The 18,022-nt window shown below is 49.6% G+C and overlaps 1 protein-coding gene across 5 annotated transcripts in view; it reads left to right on the top strand.

Moving 5' to 3' along the window:
* Positions 1–18,022, top strand: part of RELL2 (RELT like 2) — a 22,257-nt gene continuing 4,235 nt past the window's right edge. Inside the window, exons 1-7 of one of the 5 annotated variants that reach the window (XM_033154247.1) lie at positions 1–102; positions 6,057–6,273; positions 9,063–9,128; positions 9,217–9,289; positions 10,241–10,429; positions 13,553–14,099; positions 17,675–17,717. In XM_033154247.1, the coding sequence (XP_033010138.1) occupies positions 64–102; positions 6,057–6,273; positions 9,063–9,128; positions 9,217–9,289; positions 10,241–10,429; positions 13,553–14,099; positions 17,675–17,716 (1,173 nt within the window). In that variant the 5' untranslated portion in view covers positions 1–63 and the 3' untranslated portion in view covers position 17,717. Of the gene's footprint in view, positions 103–5,059; positions 5,216–5,335; positions 5,355–5,698; positions 5,803–6,056; positions 6,274–9,062; positions 9,129–9,216; positions 9,290–10,237; positions 10,430–13,552; positions 14,100–17,674; positions 17,718–18,022 lie in introns of those variants that run through there. The other 4 variants (XM_033154246.1, XM_033154248.1, XM_033154249.1 and 1 more) reach the window with 4 other exon arrangements.

Genomic DNA, 18,022 nt, shown 5'->3' on the forward strand with positions numbered 1-18,022 from the left:
CCCAGATCAGCAAGGTGCAAGTGTGAGATAAAGTCAGCGCACTTTCTTAAAGCTAACTACGCCATGGGGCCAACTGCTGCATTTACCCTAGCAGGAAAAGAGGTAAGAATATATTCCCTTTTCAAATACACCTTTTTCTCTCGTAGACAGATAAATAGTAGCCATTTACCATTAGAAAAAATTCAGTAATACCTGTAGGAGAATAGCCGTATTAGGACCAACTAATATGCATAGTGGGACGCGGGTGGCGCTGTGGTCTAAACCACAGAGCCTAGGGCTTGCCGATCAGAAGGTCGGTGGTTCAAATCCCTGCAACGGGGTGAGCTCCCATTGCTCGATCTCTGCTCCTGCCAACCTAGCAGTTCAAAAGCACATCAAAGTGCAAGTAGATAAATAGGTACCGCTCTGGCGGGAAGGTAAACGGCGATTCCGTGTGCTGCTCTGGTTCACCAGAAGCGACTTAGTCATGCTGGCCACATGACCTGGAAGCTGTACGCCACCTCCCTCGGCCAATAAAGCGAGATGAGTGCTGCAACCCCAGAGTCGTCCGCAACTGGACCTAACGGTCAGGGGTCCCTTTACCTTTACCTAATATGCATAGTGTGTTATGGGGAGGCACACTCTATTGTCTCTCAAGACAGACAGATGCCAACAAAGACCAGCTGAAATCACAAAATAGTGAAGGGTAAGGCACTTAAGTTTTCCAGAACACAACTTCTTATTGAAAGTTTGCTTTAAAAAGAAACAAACAGGGATGGGGAAGCAGAGAAAAAACTGGGCATGCTAAGAAAGCCCCTCTAGTGTGTACTTTTAACAGTGTTTGAGACAGAGTGTAGGAAGTACAGTGGTACCTTCGGTTGCGGACATGATCCTTTCTGGGGTGCCATTCACACCCTGAAAAGTCTGCAACCTGAGCAGAGCTTTCGCACATGTGCCGAAACGCGATATTGCGCGTCTGCGCATGGGCAACCTGCGCGGAGCATGCGCAGACTGTGCGGATGCTTCTGCACACGCGCAGCAAAACCCACTTCCAGGTTTGCCACGATTGTAACCCGTGTTGTTCGCAACCCGCAGCGAATGCAACATGAGGTACAACTGTATTCCGCAGACTTTATCCTGTGAGATACATACATAACAGATTTCCGATTGCACCACCGATGGCTATTGGCACAAAGAGGCATTAGGCCTGTGTAAACATCGTCAGAAGTCATTTCATGTATTAAGTCCTATATTGATAAAAAGCCAAAGGTTGGGTGGGGGGGACACACACCACCATGTGACAATTCATGTGCAGGAGGATCCCATGGATGTACATGTACAATGTCAGCTGAGAGTTGTGTTGTTTGGGGGAAAGAAGAGTGAGCACATTTGGGGGTGGGAAGGGGTGGCCTCTGCTCAGCAAATGGAAAGAGCATTGCACTCAGCTAAACTCCAGTTGTTAATTTAAAAGGTTTCTGAAACAGACGTGATGAGAAAGAGAGAGAAAGGAGAGCAGATTCAGGGGTTGATGTGGTCAGGCTGTTGCTGGGTCCCACACTTGTACACGGGCACCAATTTCAACAACCCCCTGTCCCTTTTCTGCTGCTTCCCTTCCTTGCTATTTCTACCCTTCACTAGCCCCCCCCCCCCACCTTCCCTCTGGCCCAGAATCAGAACTATGATGGTGCAGGAGAAGTAGAGAAGGAGCTGCTACTGCCTTCTCTCTCATTCACCTCCAGCTCTCTTGCTGGCAAATGAGCACTCAACAGTGTTGATGGAAAGCAGCAGCAACAGCTGGGGGCAATGACAGCCCTGTTTGAGCCCACTGACGTGAGAAGTGGACACACAAATGATTTGCCTGAGGGCCCACAATGCCCATATTTTTGGACTTGCACAGAGGGCAATAACAAGGTATTAACACAGATATATCAGCATTGGTAAGCCAATTAGCGCATACAGTGTGATTTAAAAAATATTTTTTTGTTGTTGCATTCAGTGTGCAAGTGATAGCTCTGAATCTCTGGAATAACTGTAAATCCAGCAATTTCATGGAGCAATCTGTCCATGAAGCTTGCTTGTTCCAGTATGGCCAATCAGAGTGTCCTGAAATGAGCACAAATGTGACGTCAGTAAATGGGAATATACATATATATATATATAAAGTTTAAAAGTTAAAACATAGGCCAAGTATGGAGGTTTCTGATGTGGCTTTCTGACTTCAGACTTCTGGTGTGAATGTTCCTCCTTTAAAGGGGGCATTCCTATGGCAAGATCCCTTGGAGGAGGAGCTTAGGATGCATCAGATCTCTGGCTCAGTCAGCATTAAATTCCCAAACCCAGCTCAGCAGAAGTTTTGCCGGCATAAGTTGCTCATCCTCTTGCTCCTGTTAGCCACTTCTGGAGCCAGCTGTATGTCACCTACCCTTCTCCCCCAAAGTGCATTTAAACTAGGCCCCTTGGAGTGCAGCAAGACCAGTACCAGAAACTTTATTGTTGGTTGACTCTTGTTTTGCTATTCATTTATGTACCTAATAAATGAATAGCGTTTGTTGAATTTATTCTGTGTTTGCCAAATTGTCGATTTTGGCCATTTTTTAATTTACTGGCACGTTCTGTATTTTATATGTTTGAATTTCCAGTGCTCTGTATCTCATTGTTTTGAATGTTTGCTGTAAGGCACCTTGGGCACAGTTCATGACTGAAAAGCTGCACATAAGTAAATCAATCAATCTATCTATCAACCAACCCTGGCTCAGCTGGGCCTTAGCCAGAGGAGCCAAAGCTGCTTCAGCTGAGGCCAGTTTAGAGAGCTTGTGTGTGTGTGTGTGTGTGTGGGAGGGGGGTGCTAGGCTGGATGCTTAGCCAATTCAGCTCGGTCTTGGAAACTTTGGATAGAATACTATTTTAAAAGCTTGTTTTCCCTCTTCCAGGCTTAGGCAGGGAAGGAGCTGTGCTGCTGAAGGAGTTTGGATCTGGTGTAACTTTATATTAGCATAGTTTGCACCGCTTTGCTTTACACCAGATGCTTGAGAGATTGCTCCCCAAATCTGTGACTGTCTTCACACTCCTGTTTGCTGTGCTCTCCCTGCATTTTCCAGTGTGGGCTTTTAAATCCGTGTTCACAAAGTTATCCAAAATGCATACGTATCCAGCACTTGGTTATAAAGTACTTCTGTTTGATGTGTTTCTCAAAGCAGCTTGACAACAACTGGAGTCGTTAAGCCATTCCTATTTTGTCTCTAGACAAGTTATCCCTTTTTCATTAACAACCCCTAGTGTGTACTAAAACAAATCTGACATTAATGAACCTGTGCTGATATGAAGTTATAATAATAATTTATTATTTATACCCCACCCATTTGGCTGGGTTTCCCCAGCCACCCTGGACGGCTCCCAACAGAATATTAAAAACACAATAAAACATCAAACATTAAAAACTTCCCTATGTTGTCTTCTAAAAGTCAGATAGTTGCTTATTTCCTTGACATCCACTACTGAGAAGTCCCTCTGCCTGGTTCCCTGTAATCTCACTTCTTGCAGTGAGGGAACCGCCAGAAGGCCCTCGGCGCTGGACCTCAGTGTCCGGGCTGAACGATGGGGGTGGAGATACTCCTTTAGGTATACTGGACCGAGGCCATTTAGGGCTTTAAAGGTCAGCACCAACACTTTTTGCTTGGAAACGTGTTGTTCAGTTGTTCAGTCATGTCCGACTCTTCGTGACCCCATGGACCAGAGCACGCCAGGCACCCCTATTCTCCACTGCCTCCCGCAGTTTGGCCAAACTCATGCCAGTCGCTTCGAGAACACTGTCCGTTTGGAAACGTACTGGTAGCCAATGTAGGTATTTCAGGACAGGTGTTATTATATGGTCTCGGTGGCCACTCTCAATCACCAGTCTAACTTCCACATTCTGGATTAGTTGTAGTTTCTGGATCACCTTCAAAGGTAGCCCCACATAGAACGCATTCTGGTAGTCCAAGTTGAGAAGTTGAAGTTGATATGAGTTGAGAAATGCACTGGAGGAGTGGGGGACAACACACTTTGCTGTGCTCTAGGCAGCAACACAGTACCGTAATTCCTTCCACGTGGAAAACTAGCATTCCAGGGAAAAGGCTAGATCAGAGTCCTTACCCCTGGACTTGACAGGGTAATTTTCTTTTTTTTATTATTATAAAATTTGTTTTTATTTACTTTTGGAAAGGAATAAGACAAGAAACACTATGACATTTTTATGCAACTTTCCATGCAGAGTGGCTTTCGCTTGCTTACAGCAGGCATAGGCAAACTCGGCCCTCCAGATGTTTGGGGACTACAATTCCCATCATCCCTGACCCCTGGTCCTGTTAGCTAGGGATGATGGGAGTTGTAGTCCCAAAACATCTGGAGGGCCGAGTTTGCCGATGCCTGGCTTAGAGCACCCACCAGCAGTCTGATATGATCCAACCCAGACTTGGCCTTAACAGGGGCTGGGAAGCCTTCCAGTTACTGATCCTGGTGCCGAACCTCGGAACACCAACGTTTCGGCGGGGTCAGATGGTGACGGGCCTTCCCTTCTTTGCTAGCTCTGCGGCCATCCCTCCAAAGTCTGTGCGAAATGGCTCCTGGAGGCGCTTGGGCAGCTGCTGTCTTCCTCTCGGTCCCCAGACGGTACTCTCTCAGCCTCTCCTCGGGCCCCACCCGGTTTTTGCCTGAGAGATTTCTGGAGAGGTTGTAGGGAACCCGGGAGGCATAGTCGAGCCCTTGTGCTGAAGGCCATGTGCGCGGCTTGCCAGGCAGGCGTCAGGGATGTTGCGAGCGGTACCCGGCCTCGGAGTTGCTAGGAGACGGGAGGCAGAGAAGGGACAGCCTCGCGGGAAGGAGGGCGCTTCAGGTGCGCGCCGAGGCGCAGCGCGTCGCTGCTTCTCCCGCTGGAGGCGCCCGCGCCGTCCGAGGGAGCGGAGGGGGCAGCAGCAGCGCCTAGTGGCCCGGGGAGAAGGATTCGCCCGCCCGGCTCTCTGGGACGCTCTTGGGAGGAGGCTGAAGCCCATGCGGATTCCGGGAAGGCCCGGCTGGCGCGCACCTCGCCAGGAAGGTGCGCGCGATGCTCTGGGCTCCTGCGCGCGCGGAAGGTGCGCGGCCAGCTGGGGGCCGCCTGGCGAGCAGCTGCGGAGCCTGTCTGGTCGCTGCTGCGGCAGCCGGAATGCGCTCCGCTGAGCGCTGACTTGGGCGTCCGGGGAGGAGAGCCTCCTTGTCGGCCGTGAGTATTTCGGACCTGCAGTGCCTGGAAACCGAGAAGCAGGACGAGGGGAGCGGCCGGGGGGGATGGGGAAAGGTGCTTGCACAGGAGGAAGAGGAGGAGGAGCAGGGAGGGAGCCGTCGCGCCTCTCCGGAGCGAGGTTTGTGCTGCAGAGGCAGCGGCAGGAGTGCGGCACCGGTCGTGTCCTTGAGAAGCCGCGGAGGTGGAAAGAGAGACAAAGACAGACAGATTGAGAGAGAGAGAGAGGCTGGGGGATGCTTCGTCCCGCCGAAAGTGGCGGAGAGGGCGGCCGCGCGCTCGCAAAGGCTGGCTGGCGCCGTGTCCTTGGAAAACCTCTAGTAGGGGAAGGAGAGAGGGAGGGAGGGAGGGAGAAGCAGGGTTCTGGTCAGGGAACCGCCAAGGCAGAAACGGGAGGCATGAGGAAACGCATTTTTTCTCAAGTCAAAGCATCTCAAAATGGAAGCAGGACGTTTTTAAGGGAAGCAGCAGCAGCTCCTCTCTCCCGGGGATCTGGCTGAGAATCCTTGCCCTTGGACTGCTCGTCCTTGCGCCTGACTTCTGAGGCAGATGGCTGCGAAAGACCCTTGGTAAAATCTCCAGGAACCCCTTTCTGGAAGTCAAGCGAAACCTCCCCTCCCTGATAAACTTTCCACAACCCCTCAGTAAGGCTTCTCACCAGAGGGGTCCTTTTCGATTAGTGGGGGAGCCCAGGAAACGGGGAGCTGCTGAGCCCCGGTACCTGCTCAGGCAGGGCACCTTGGCGCAACTGGCCTGGGTGGGCAGCCAACGAGGCACGTGGGTACCTGCGGGCGCTGAGCCATGCGCGCTCCCTCTCTCGCAGATCCGAATGTCGGAGCACAGCAACGACGAGGGGGAGGACGATGCCGACCACCAGCACAGCGTTTCCATGTTGTTCCTGCTGGTCCTGGTCTTCTTCGTCATGGGACTCGTGGGATTCCTCATTTGCCACGTCCTGAAGAAGAAGGGCTACCGCTGCCGGACATTCCGGGATGAGCTCGACTCTGATAACAAGGAGTCACTGACCCAGCTGCAAAATGGTGAGTAATGGGGGAGGGGGGCAGAGAAGGAAAGCAGCGAGCGGGGGTCTTCTTTCTTTCTCAGCACAAAGCTGCCCGCCACCCGCAGGCGCAAAAAGGTGTTCCTTCAAGACCAAGAGTTCGCCAGCCCTGGATTAGCAAATGATGAGTTGGAGAAAGAACTCTGCATTTTAAAAAGCACCACTATTTTACCCCACCAGCCTAAATTCTGCGGGTGCAATTTGCTGGAGGGATTAAAGTAATTCTATATGGGCTGCTGGTGGCTTTCAGAGCAGCCGCTTCATCCGTCTTGACAGCTCCCATCCTTTTAGGTTGTGTGATTTTGGCTTTGCTCTGCTCAGCTTCACCTGTCATACAGCCCAGTCTTATTCACGTGTTTTTTCTCAGGAACAAATCTTGCTGTGTTCGATGGGACTGACCCAGACCTGAGCTGAAATTTCCGGATCTAAGCAAAAAACGTTACTGGTCTCCCTTCCCTCTTCACCAACTTTGCAGCTCATTTGCACGTTGCTTAAAGTCGCCTCACTAAATTGGAGCTAATAGCTCATATTTAATAATTTGCAAAACTGTAGCCTTGGAATAATGCCAGCAAACACTAGATCGAGGCAAGAGGTTGAATCTCTTGGTTCAAATCCCTGCTGAACCATAGCCAAATGGAAAGTCATCCCTCTGCTACTAAAATTTATGCACAGAGGACAGCAGGATAGCTCAGTTGGTAAGAGCATGAGACTCTTAATCTCAGTGTCTTTGGTTCGAGCCCCATGTTGGGCATAAAGAGTCCTGCACTTGATGACCCTCAAGGTCCCTTCCAACTCTATAATTTTATGAAGACCAAGGGTTTAATAAGCCAGTGAGAGACCATACTTCTCCAAGCCTCTTGTCCGAGCCTCATGCCAAATCAACTGAAACACATAGGATAACAGTACCAGAATATCATGGTGGATTGCATGCTAGAATTAGTGGCATCTGAATTTAGATGGGTGTGAGTGGTTTTCATTATTTTATCCTACCTTTGTTCAAGGAGCTTGGAGTGACATTTCCCTGCATCAGTCTATCCCCCCAAGCAACCTTGTGCAGTAGGTGAGAGGCTAGAAGACTCGCCCCAAATCAGCCAGTGTCCTTCATGACTGAGTGAGGACTTGAACCCAGGTTGCTCCACCACAATGGTTTTCTTGAATTGAGTTGCAAATAATGTTTAGGACTCTGAATTCAGGTTGGTTGGAGGGCAAAAACAGAAGTGCCTTTTCTGGCATCTACAGCAAAACTCTTTCTGTACAACTTCAACTAAAGTTGGATGATGAAGGAGGAGGTGGTGGCTGCTTCATTAGGGCACATGGGGACACTGCACCATCGACCTCAGTCTGTCCTCAACCAGCAGGAGGCAGGCACTGCCTGTTGGCTTCCTCTTCCCACAGCTTAGTGCTGCCCTTGTAGAACTCAGTAGGGAAGAGGGTGGGACAGAATTGGAGGGAGTTGGCTCTGCCTTTCATTGGCACGGGCTCCGCCTCCTGCTTGAGTCCCTGCCTTCCACCTGACCAATCAGTGGGTACCAGCCACACCTGAAAGCAGGATGTTCCAGTGGGCACAGCTCACTCCTGCGACAAGGGCTGGTTTTGATATACCTCATTCTTTTTTTAGGCCAGGAATGTCCTTGTGATGGGATGTCTGAAAATGGGATGTGCTCTTGGCTATTATGTCCCTCAGACTTGCCTGTGATTGCGGCCTGAGCCTCATTGTATTTGATGCAGCTATGGGCATTTGGGGGCCACATTTCTGCTGTTTTCCAAGTGTGAGGAGGGAAGTTGTTGTTGTTCAGTCGTTCAGTCGTGTCCGACTCTTCGTGACCCCATGGACCAGAGCACGCCAGGCACGCCTATCCTTCACTGCCTCTCGCAGCCTGGCCAAACCCATGCCAGTAGCCTCGAGAACACTGTCCAACCATCTCATCCTCTGTCGTTCCCTTCTCCTTGTGCCCTCCATCTTTCCCAACATCAGGGTCTTTTCTAGGGAGTCTTCTCTTCTCATGAGGTGGCCAAAGTACTGGAGCCTCAACTTCAGGATCTGTCCTTCTAGTGAGCACTCAGGGCCGATTTCCTTGAGAATGGATAGGTTTGATCTTCTTGCAGTCCATGGGACTCTCAAGAGTCTCCTCCAGCACCATAATTCAAAAGCATCAATTCTTCGGCGATCAGCCTTCTTTATGGTCCAACTCTCACTTCCGTACATTACTACTGGGAAAACCATAGCTTTAACTATACGGACCTTTGTCGGCAAGGTGATGTCTTTGCTTTTTAATATGCTGTCTAGGTTTGTCATTGCTTTTCTCCCAAGAAGCAGGCGTCTTCTAATTTCGTGACTGCTGTCACCATCTGCAGTGATCATGGAACCCAAGAAAGTGAAATCCTGCCTCCATTTCTTCCCCTTCTATTTGCCAGGAGGTGATGGGACCAGTGGTCATGATCTTAGTTTTTTTGATGTTGAGCTTCAGACCATATTTTGCGCTCTCCTCTTTCACCCTCATTAAAAGGTTCTTTAATTCCTCCTCACTTTCTGCCATCAAGGTAGTATCATCAGCATATCTGAGGTTGTTGATATTTTTTCCGGCAATCTTAATTCCGGTTTGGGATTCATCCAGTCCAGCCTTTCTGTTTGCACACCGGGTCACTTGTGCAGAAGCATGGGGCTAGCTGTTCCTTGAGCATTTCAGGGTTTTTGATGCTGTATGGAGATTTATCCCATCACTAGAGTTCCTATGTTTCTTCTATCACTGCCATATCTTTTCATTTCAGATGAAGATGAGGAGCTGAATGAGGACACTGTAGAGAAGATAGTGAAGTGCATCATTCAGAATGAAGGTAAGGGTTAACCTTGGTTTAACGGTTGGGAAGTCCCTGTACATGAGGATCTTGCTGTGACACATTTCTTCTTCTTCCCCTTTGTTAGCAAATGTGGAAGTCCTGAAGGAAATGCTGGGAGAGGGTGACGTTGATCTCCCACTGCCGGTCCCTGTGCCCAGGTAAGGACAGGGTGCAGGTACACCACAGTGCCTATCACATCTTGGGAATCTCTGCTATGCCATCCTTCCTTGAAGACTGGGCTAGAGGTCACCTGTCAGCGAGGAAGAGATGGAGAGATTAAAGCCCTTGTCTCTGTGCTAGAAAAGGGCAAAGGGGCAGCCCAGGCTTGAATCCCTGAAGTTCATATGGCTCCCGCAACATTTCATTACAGTTCAGGTTGTTTTTGGTTCCTGAGGCAGAAAAACCAAATGGGGTCTTCCCTCCCCAGTCCATGCTGGGATTGTATTGTGGTGGATGCGGGTAGCGCTGTGGTCTAAACAACCGAGCCTTGGCTGTAGTCTAAACCACCAAGTTTGGTGGTTCGAATCTGCTCAACAGTGGTGAGCTCCCTTTGCTCTGTCCCAGCTTCTGCCAACCTAGCAGTTCAAAAGCACATCAGTGCAAGTAGATAAATAGGTAGCATTGTGGCAAGAAGGTAAACGGCATTTCCGTGTACTCTGGTTTCCATCACGGTGTTCTGTTGTGCCACAAGCGGTTTAGTTCTGCTGGCCACATGACCCAGACAGCTGTCTGTGGACAAACGCCGGCTCCCTCGGCCTGAAAGCGAGATGAGCGCCACAACCCCATAGTCACCTTTGACTGAACATAACCATCCAGGGGTCCTTTACCTTTATACCTTTTGTATTGTGGTGGGATTTTTGTGTGTGTTTTTGTACCGCTCATATTTATTTCAGTGGGGCTTCCTTAGGAGAACTTCCTGGTAGATTGAACTCCGTGGGTCACATTTGTCTGTGTGAATCTCAGAACCTCTTGTGCTTGTCTCGTGGTAATGTGCTGATCACGTCATGAGGGTTGCATCCTTCTGTTTCGATTGAGTGGTTTGGGGCAATTATGTTCCGAGTTCAACGACTGTTGTGGCAATTAGCTTTCTGTTCTCTTTTCTCCAGCAGCCTCTGCCCACATCGCAGCAGCCAAGATGCTGGCCTGCCCCATCACCACACGGTGCACTTGGGTTCAACGCAAGCACCTTGCATCCACTGCAGTAGGAAAAAGAGGCACCCGCTGCATCGACAAGGCCGGTCCAAGGAGGGGAAGGCCAAGATGCACCCTGGGGAGACAACGGTCTTCTCTGTGGGCAGGTATTTATCAAGAGACAGGTCTTCCTTTATTTCCATGCCATCCTTCATTTTACTAGATTTATAATACAACATCTTGCAAATCAATGTAAAGGGAGTGGAAGAAATGCACTTTGCAGTCCTTCGGTTGGGAGAAGGCATTCACCATAGCAGGTGGCAGGATAGGAACGAGGTGTGCAAGGGTGCTTTCCCCAGTTGTTTTGTTTTTACAATTTCCCTCTCAACAAGCGGGGTTTTTTTTTATTAAAAAAAGTTAGAATATTTGTAGACTGCACCCTGCACCCTCAAATAAAATATTAAGTCACTGGTACAACAAAAGGTGTGAGTGCAATAGGTAAAGGTAAAAGGACTCCTGACTGTTAGGTCCAGTCGTGGACGACTCTGGGGTTGCGGCGCTCATCTCACTTTCAGGCTGAGGGAGCCAGTGTTTGTCCGCAGACAGTTTTTCCGGGTCATGTGGCCAGCATGACTAAGCCACTTCTGGCGAACCAGAGCAGTGCACGGAAACACTGTTTACCTTCCCGCTGGAGCAGTACCTGTTTATCTACTTGCACTGCATGCTTTCAAACTATTAGGTTGGCAGGAGCAGGGACCGAGCAACGGGAGCTCACTCCGTCGCGGGGATTCGAACCACCGACCTTCTGATCGGCAAGCCATAGGCTCTGTGGTTTAACCCACAGCGCCACCCGTGTCCCTTTGTGAGTGCTATAAAACATACCATAAAGCAATGCAAAATAATAGTAAAAATGATTGGCTCATCTTGGAAAAATTCAAACAACTATGTTGTTGTTGGCACCCGTCTCAGGAGACAATGGAGGAGTGCGCCTTTGGGGGTGAGGTCAAACTGTTGGGAAGTTGCAGAGCCTGCTGTGGCTGTAGAGACAGATACAGGAGAGACTTTTTTTTCTCCCTTAACTGTTCACCCCTGCGTTGTTTTTGCTGTGTTTGCAGCACCAAAGTGACCTCTCTGGGGCTCAAGCCCGTGCAATGTGTCTGGAGGTCCTGGGCTGCCAACAAGACCCCCCCCCCCCCCGGAGCCTTGCTGATGTGGTCCAAAGGAAAAGATTTGGCACCAGCTTGTCTGCAAGAGCTGCCGGAAGGAGGCATACAAGACGCCATCCAACCTCCTTAGGGAATCCACACCAGCTTTTTTGTGGGGTTTATATAAACAATAACTATGCTGGGGTGGGAATTGAGACACTCCAACTCCCCACAGTTTAATCTCCATTTTGGGGGCATGTCAGGACATGGTCAGGTGTTGGATGCTTGAACCTGAGCCTCCCTCTGGTCCTCTGGTCCAGCTCTTTTTTGGTCCTCCTAATGTTGGTAGGGCTAGGACTATAGAAGTTTCCAGAATGGTGAGGAGGTGGGAATCCAGCACTGGATCTCCCTCTCCAAGGTCAGAATTCTTGGCCTTCCAGGGGCCACGGATTTGCAGGGCCAGGCATACAAAAAGCAGCACCGAAAGGGAAGAGGACACATCATTTCTCACATGGTGAAAAGGAAACTTTCCACACCAAAACCAATCTGTTTTGAATAAGGGGTCATTAATAAAGATACAGTAGAGGACCCCTTGAATGGGACATCCTTCAATGGCTCATCCAGTCCCTCACAACACTGAGCCCACCTGAAGAGATTTGCCATTATTCTTAGTGAGCGAATGGTGCTTGCCTTGGCACCCTTAAGAGAGAGTGTATTTATATACACTCAGCTAGTTTATTAGGCATACTTGGCAGATGAAGAATGAAAATAAATCAAAGACAAAGAGTGAGGGCGTCAGAGCATCAGCTTGATGAGTAGTGTCTCATGGTTTGATTTGGAAGTGTTGCAATTTTAGCTTCTTTCTTGAGTCTTTGAGGAAAAGATTTAAATTATCTGGGAACGGGCTCCCCAACTGGTTTCCACAGGGCTCATGCTCAGCCTTGTCTCCCCATCCAAACGTTCGCTCCTTTTCCTTAGCATGTTCTTCTAATCTAGCATCAGTGGGGAGAGTGAGAGGTGGACACCAAAATACATGAATAATAAACCTATTATTGGCGGCTAACAGATTTTGGTTGAATCCTGACAAGACAGAAGTACTGTTTTTGGGGGACAGGAGGCGGGTGGGTGGGTGGGACTCCCTGGTCCTGAACGGGGTAACTGTGCCCCTGAAGGACCAGGTGCGTAGCCTGGGAGTCATTTTGGACTCACAGCTGTCCATGGAAGCGCAGGTTAATTCTGTGTCCAGAGCGGCTGTCTACCAGCTCCTACCATCTGGTACGCAGGCTGAGACCCTACCTGCCCGCAGACTGTCTTGCCAGAGTGGTGCATGCTCTGGTTATCTCCCGCTTGGACTACTGCAATGCGCTCTACGTGGGGCTACCTTTGAAGGTGACCCGGAAACTGCAATTAATCCAGAATGCGGCAGCTGGACTGGTGACTGGGAGTGGCCGCCGGGACCACATAACACCGGTCCTGAGAGATCTGCATTGGCTCCCAGTACGTTTCCGAGCACAATTCAAAGTGTTGGTGTTGACCTTTAAAGCCCTAAATGGCCTTGGTCCTGTATACCTGAAGGAGCGTCTCCACACCCACTGTTCAGCCCGGACACTGAGATCCAGCACCGAGGGCCTTCTGGCGGTTCCCTCACTGCGAGAAGTAAAGCTATAGGGAACCAGGCAGAGGGCCTTCTCGGTAGTGGCACCCACCCTGTGGAACGCCCTCCCATCAGGGGTCAGAGAGATAAACAACTACCTGTCATTTAGAAAATACCTGAAGGCAGGCCTGTTTAGGGAAGTTTTTAATCTGTGACTTTGTATTGTATTTTAATATTTGTTGGAGGCCGCCCAGAGTGGCCGGGGACACCCAGCCTGATGGGTGGGGTATAAATAAATTATTATTATTATTATTATTATTGTTTGTTATTGTTATTTGAAAGTTTTCGGGGGAAAGGTATGCTATTCTGCATCAGATAGTAGCTAGTAAGATATGGTTAGTATCTTATCCACAAAAAAATACAACCAAGTGCCGCAGAGTTTTGCTTTCTGTTCTGTCAGGAGACCTTGCAACCCAGATGATGTGGGATCTTACAGGATGATTTGTCACTGTTGATTCACCTGGCTTCCTTTATCCTCCCCCCCCACCCAGATTTCATGTCACCCATATTGGGAAGAAACAGGAAGAGTCTCTCCCTGGTAGCAAACAGGACCTTGGATCTGCTGATGCAAACCAGGAAGCCGAAAGCAACGAGAAACTCCCATGGGAGGGGTCCCAGAATGGAATAGTTCACACAGGCGAATTTCAGCAAGGAAGACTCCAGCAGGCAGATCCTGAAAGTGAAAAGGGGCCGAAGGAAGAATGGGTAGATGAGTCCACTCAAGGAGAAGGCCCCTTGAACACAACGGCCAATTCAGATGTCTCCATGAACGGACCAGAGAGGAAAGAGAACCCTAAGCCCTGCTCATTGCAAGAGGCCAGCTTCCTAGGGACTGCAACAAGCAATACGTCCGAGACAAACTGCTCTACTGGACCCAAGTGCCTTGGGTCAGAGGATCTGGAGAGGCTGGATAAGGACGTGGCTGCCTCTGAGGATGAGGGTGTTCAAAGGGCAGCTAATGATGTTTCAGAAAAAGTAGCATCCAGACTAGATATATCAGGAAACGAGATCAATAGAACAAACAGCACAGAACTCCAGGTATACTGTTATGTCCTCTCTTTCCTCATCTTACAGAACACCCCATTTCTCTCTCTGTGCACAGGGATACTAAGAGCATTGTTGGCTAACAGGTAACAGCCCTCACAGCACATCCAAACTGATGCCACTGAAAGGGCCAGGGGTTGCGATTCACAGATTCTCTTGAGATAGTGGAGGAGGATAAACAGCCAGTGGGTAACTGTTTACATGTATCAAAAAATCCAAACCTTCAAGCAGGGGGCACAGAGTACCTAGCACTGAGAATTCAGGTGTGTATGTGCACACTTACCTACCTACAGAAGTTCGTGCAGCACTGTTTTCCCGCTGCAGAGGGAGTTCTGCTCCCCCTTCCCTCCTCTAATGACACATGCACCCAGTGACAGAGGGGCATGGGGGGGGGCAGTCCACCCCGGGTGTCCTCACTGAAGGGGGGGGGTGACAAAATGAGTTTTTTTATTTAAAAAATTGGGCTCATGAAACTTTTAAGGAGTGACGTGGTCGCCTAGGTGCCTGCAGGTTCCACGCTACCTAAAACGGCAGCATGGGGCTTGCGTCTGCCTACTGCCTCTCCCTCAGTTGCCCTACAGCCAGTGGCGTAGTGAGGTGGGGGCGATGGGGGCGGGGCGCCCTGGGTTCCAGGGGAAGGGGGTGAAACTTGGCGCATCCCCCGCCCCGCCCAAGCTGAGCCCCTCCGGCAGGCCCTGAGCAAGCCGTGGAATGAGGCTGCTCTGCCCCATGGCCTGTCTGGGGCCTGCCTGCCGGCGGTGCTATTGAGCGGCGCACAGCGCATGCACCATGCATCGTACACAGTGGCGCATGTACGCACGGTGCATGTGGGCCCTGGGTGGGCGGGCCCCGGGCAGGCCGTGGGGTGGAGTGGCCTCGCTCCGCGGCTTGCTCTGGGCCCCCACACCGGCGCTGCTATGGAGCGGCGCGGCATACATGCAGCATGTGCCGTACACAGCAACACATGCGTCGCTGCATACGGCGCATGGCGTTTGCATTGTGTGTTGTACGCAGCTATGTTGTGCATGCGTGCCGCAGCCAGGCCCCCAGGTTTGCCGCCCCAGGTGACCAAGCGGCTTCCTCCGCCACTGACTACAGCTGAGGGGGAGGCGGTGGAGAGGCTCGGCTCACCCCGCCCTCACAGGCGGATTGCCCCACCCCCGGCTGCAGGACACACCCCCACACCAGGCACCGGAGAAACTAGCTACACTACTGCTGCATGTGCCTGACCTTGAACTATTGTTCTTGGGCAAAATGATCTGAGGGAGGCTCTGTATCTTGCCAGAAAAGAGGGAAATACATATCCTAAGAAGTCCCACCGCCCCAAATCTGTTTGTGTCTGAACTAAGCAAGAGTTCTCAAAAGGGAAGAACTGTGATGAAAATAAGGGCAGCAAGGTAGCTGCAAGAGGATTTCCCAGTGCAGGATAGATTTGGGAAGAACATAGAGGAGGGTGAAAGGTTGTTTTCTGCTGCTCCAGAGAAGCGGACACGGGGCAATGGATTCAAACTACAAGAAAGAAGATTCCACCTAAACATTAGGAAGAACTTCCTGACAGTGAGAGCTGTTCGGCAGTGGAATTTGCTGCCAAGGAGTGTGGTGGAGTCTCCTTCTTTGGAGGTCTTTAAGCGGAGGCTTGACAGCCATCTGTCAGGAATGCTTTGATGGTGTTTCCTGCTTGGCAGGGGGTTGGACTGGATGGCCCTTGTGGTCTCTTCCAACTCGATGATTCTATGATTCTATGATTAATCTTCCAAATGTTACAGCACTAAGAAATTTAGTTCCACGAACATCAAAACATTTTAAAAAAATTAAAAGGATAAAACTAGGAAGGTACAGGACTGTAATGAGTTCAGGTAATGATGGCGATACAATAGCAAGGAGGAAAGGCAATAAATCTTTGAACTGTTGCTTACTGCCAAAAGCAAGCAAATGCTGATGAAATGAAGTGTTTTTGCTTCAGACGTGAAATGGAGGCCAGAGAGGCAGCAGAGGCAACGTTTACAGAATGCTTGGGTAAAAGCGATACAAATTCTCAAGTATTGTTTTCATAACTTCTAGGATAGCTGCCTCGTTGTGGTTAAATGACGGAATGCAAATATATTTATGAAAACAACATACTGTACAAGCTGAAATCAGCTTAGAAGCAGTAACATTTATACTCAGAATATACATGGAGGGTTACGAAGTCAAAAGAAGTAGAAACCAATCTATCTCTGAAGTGGCAGAAATGAAAAAATTGCATACTGTTTCAAATAGGACACTCAAATATCTGGTATATTATTATTGCTTCAACTGGGTTTCATATTTCTTGGTTCCAGTTACAGGTAGGTAGCCATGTTGGTCTGCCATAGTCAAAACAAAATAAAATAAAAAATTCATTCCAGTAACACCTTAGAGACCAACTAAGTTTGTTCTTGGTATGAGCTTTCAGAAGTGTGCATGCACACAAAAGCTCATACCAAGAACAAACTTAGTTGGTCTCTAAGGTGCTACTGGAAGGATTTTATTTATTTTTTATTTTGTTTTGCCCATTTATACTGGCATTATTACATATCCAATATTTTCTTGGTTTGACAGAAAGAATTTAGGAGGAGGAGATGGAGCAGAGAGTTTTATATAAACAGGATGCTACCTGCTGTACCAGCTAAAACCATCATTTTGAATTGCATACCACTTAGAGACAGCCCCAGTTATTTTAGCACCTGAAGCAGCAAAATATAAATATAACCTCCCTGGCAGGCTGCTACGTTTTAATAATGCCCCATATCTGCTATTTGAGATGTGCCACCTCAGCCTACCTAATGGTAGAACAGGCCCGTAAACTCATATTATTTTAAGATGTGCTTTGCTGGTATACATTAATTTTTTAAAAAGAAGACAAACCTTTTAGCAATTGCACATCATGAGCCTGCAGTGCCCATTAAAATTGTCACACGTAAAATGGTCCTTAGACTGGATTCCACCTCCCTCCCCGACTGGCCTTTTTAGAGAATCATTGCTGAAGCTCTCTAATCCCATATCTACCTCTTAAGGCTTCAGTGAGTGCCAATTAGCTCCTACCTGTAAATCTCTTTGGGGTTTTTCACATGCTTAGAAAGAGCCATGATTCCTAAGCAACTCCTGGCACCAGTGCCCACCACCAGGAGTGCCAGCTTGGCCCTGCAAGTGTGGGTGCCCGGGGCCGTGGGTGCCATGCAGCATGCATGGCCCTGGCACCAAAATTTGTGGGTGCCTGGACCCTTCATGGGGAATTTTGTGGGTGCTCAGGCACCCAGGGCCCCAGGGAGTTGGCACCTATGCCCACCATTCTGGGCACTGGCATCTCTCTCAACCACTCATACGGCCTACCCAGTTCCCACCCCCTGCTATTGTTGGCATAGGCCATCTGGCCAAATCCTAGCCAGTATGCGGACCCCAAGGTGTTCTTCTTCCAGGACCCCTAGAAGCCTCTTTGCCACTCTTGCCCCACTCCTTAGGTGCCATGCTGTGGGGTTTCTGGGGTTTCTAGTAACACAAGCTTCTGGTGTGACCCTTTCCCTGCTTGTTTCTTGCCTCTTTTCTCCCAGGAGCAGAAGCTGGTGGTGCAGGATCCAGGAGTATCTATGTGACGTAAGTTCCACACTCTGCTTGTCAACAGCTGGGACTGAGGGTTTGATTGCCACCACAAAGCAGCTCCCAACGTTATGCAGGGGGGAGACCAGACTGCCAGACAAAGTTTGTAATGTGCAGGTCGGGATTAGCTCTGCTTTTACTGGATTGGCAAGAGATGACGGGATTATTTGGCATACGGAAACCAGACGGGGACTGCTGCTCTCTGGGCTTCTCTGAGCCACGTTGCTCTGAGGTGGAAGCTTCACAGCCTGTCAGTCTATTGCTGCTCCCCAGGGGAAGATAGCTATCCCTGCACCAGGCCC

This window comes from Lacerta agilis, chromosome 7, assembly GCF_009819535.1.
Source record: "Lacerta agilis isolate rLacAgi1 chromosome 7, rLacAgi1.pri, whole genome shotgun sequence".
In the NCBI taxonomy this organism is placed as follows: domain Eukaryota; kingdom Metazoa; phylum Chordata; class Lepidosauria; order Squamata; family Lacertidae; genus Lacerta; species Lacerta agilis.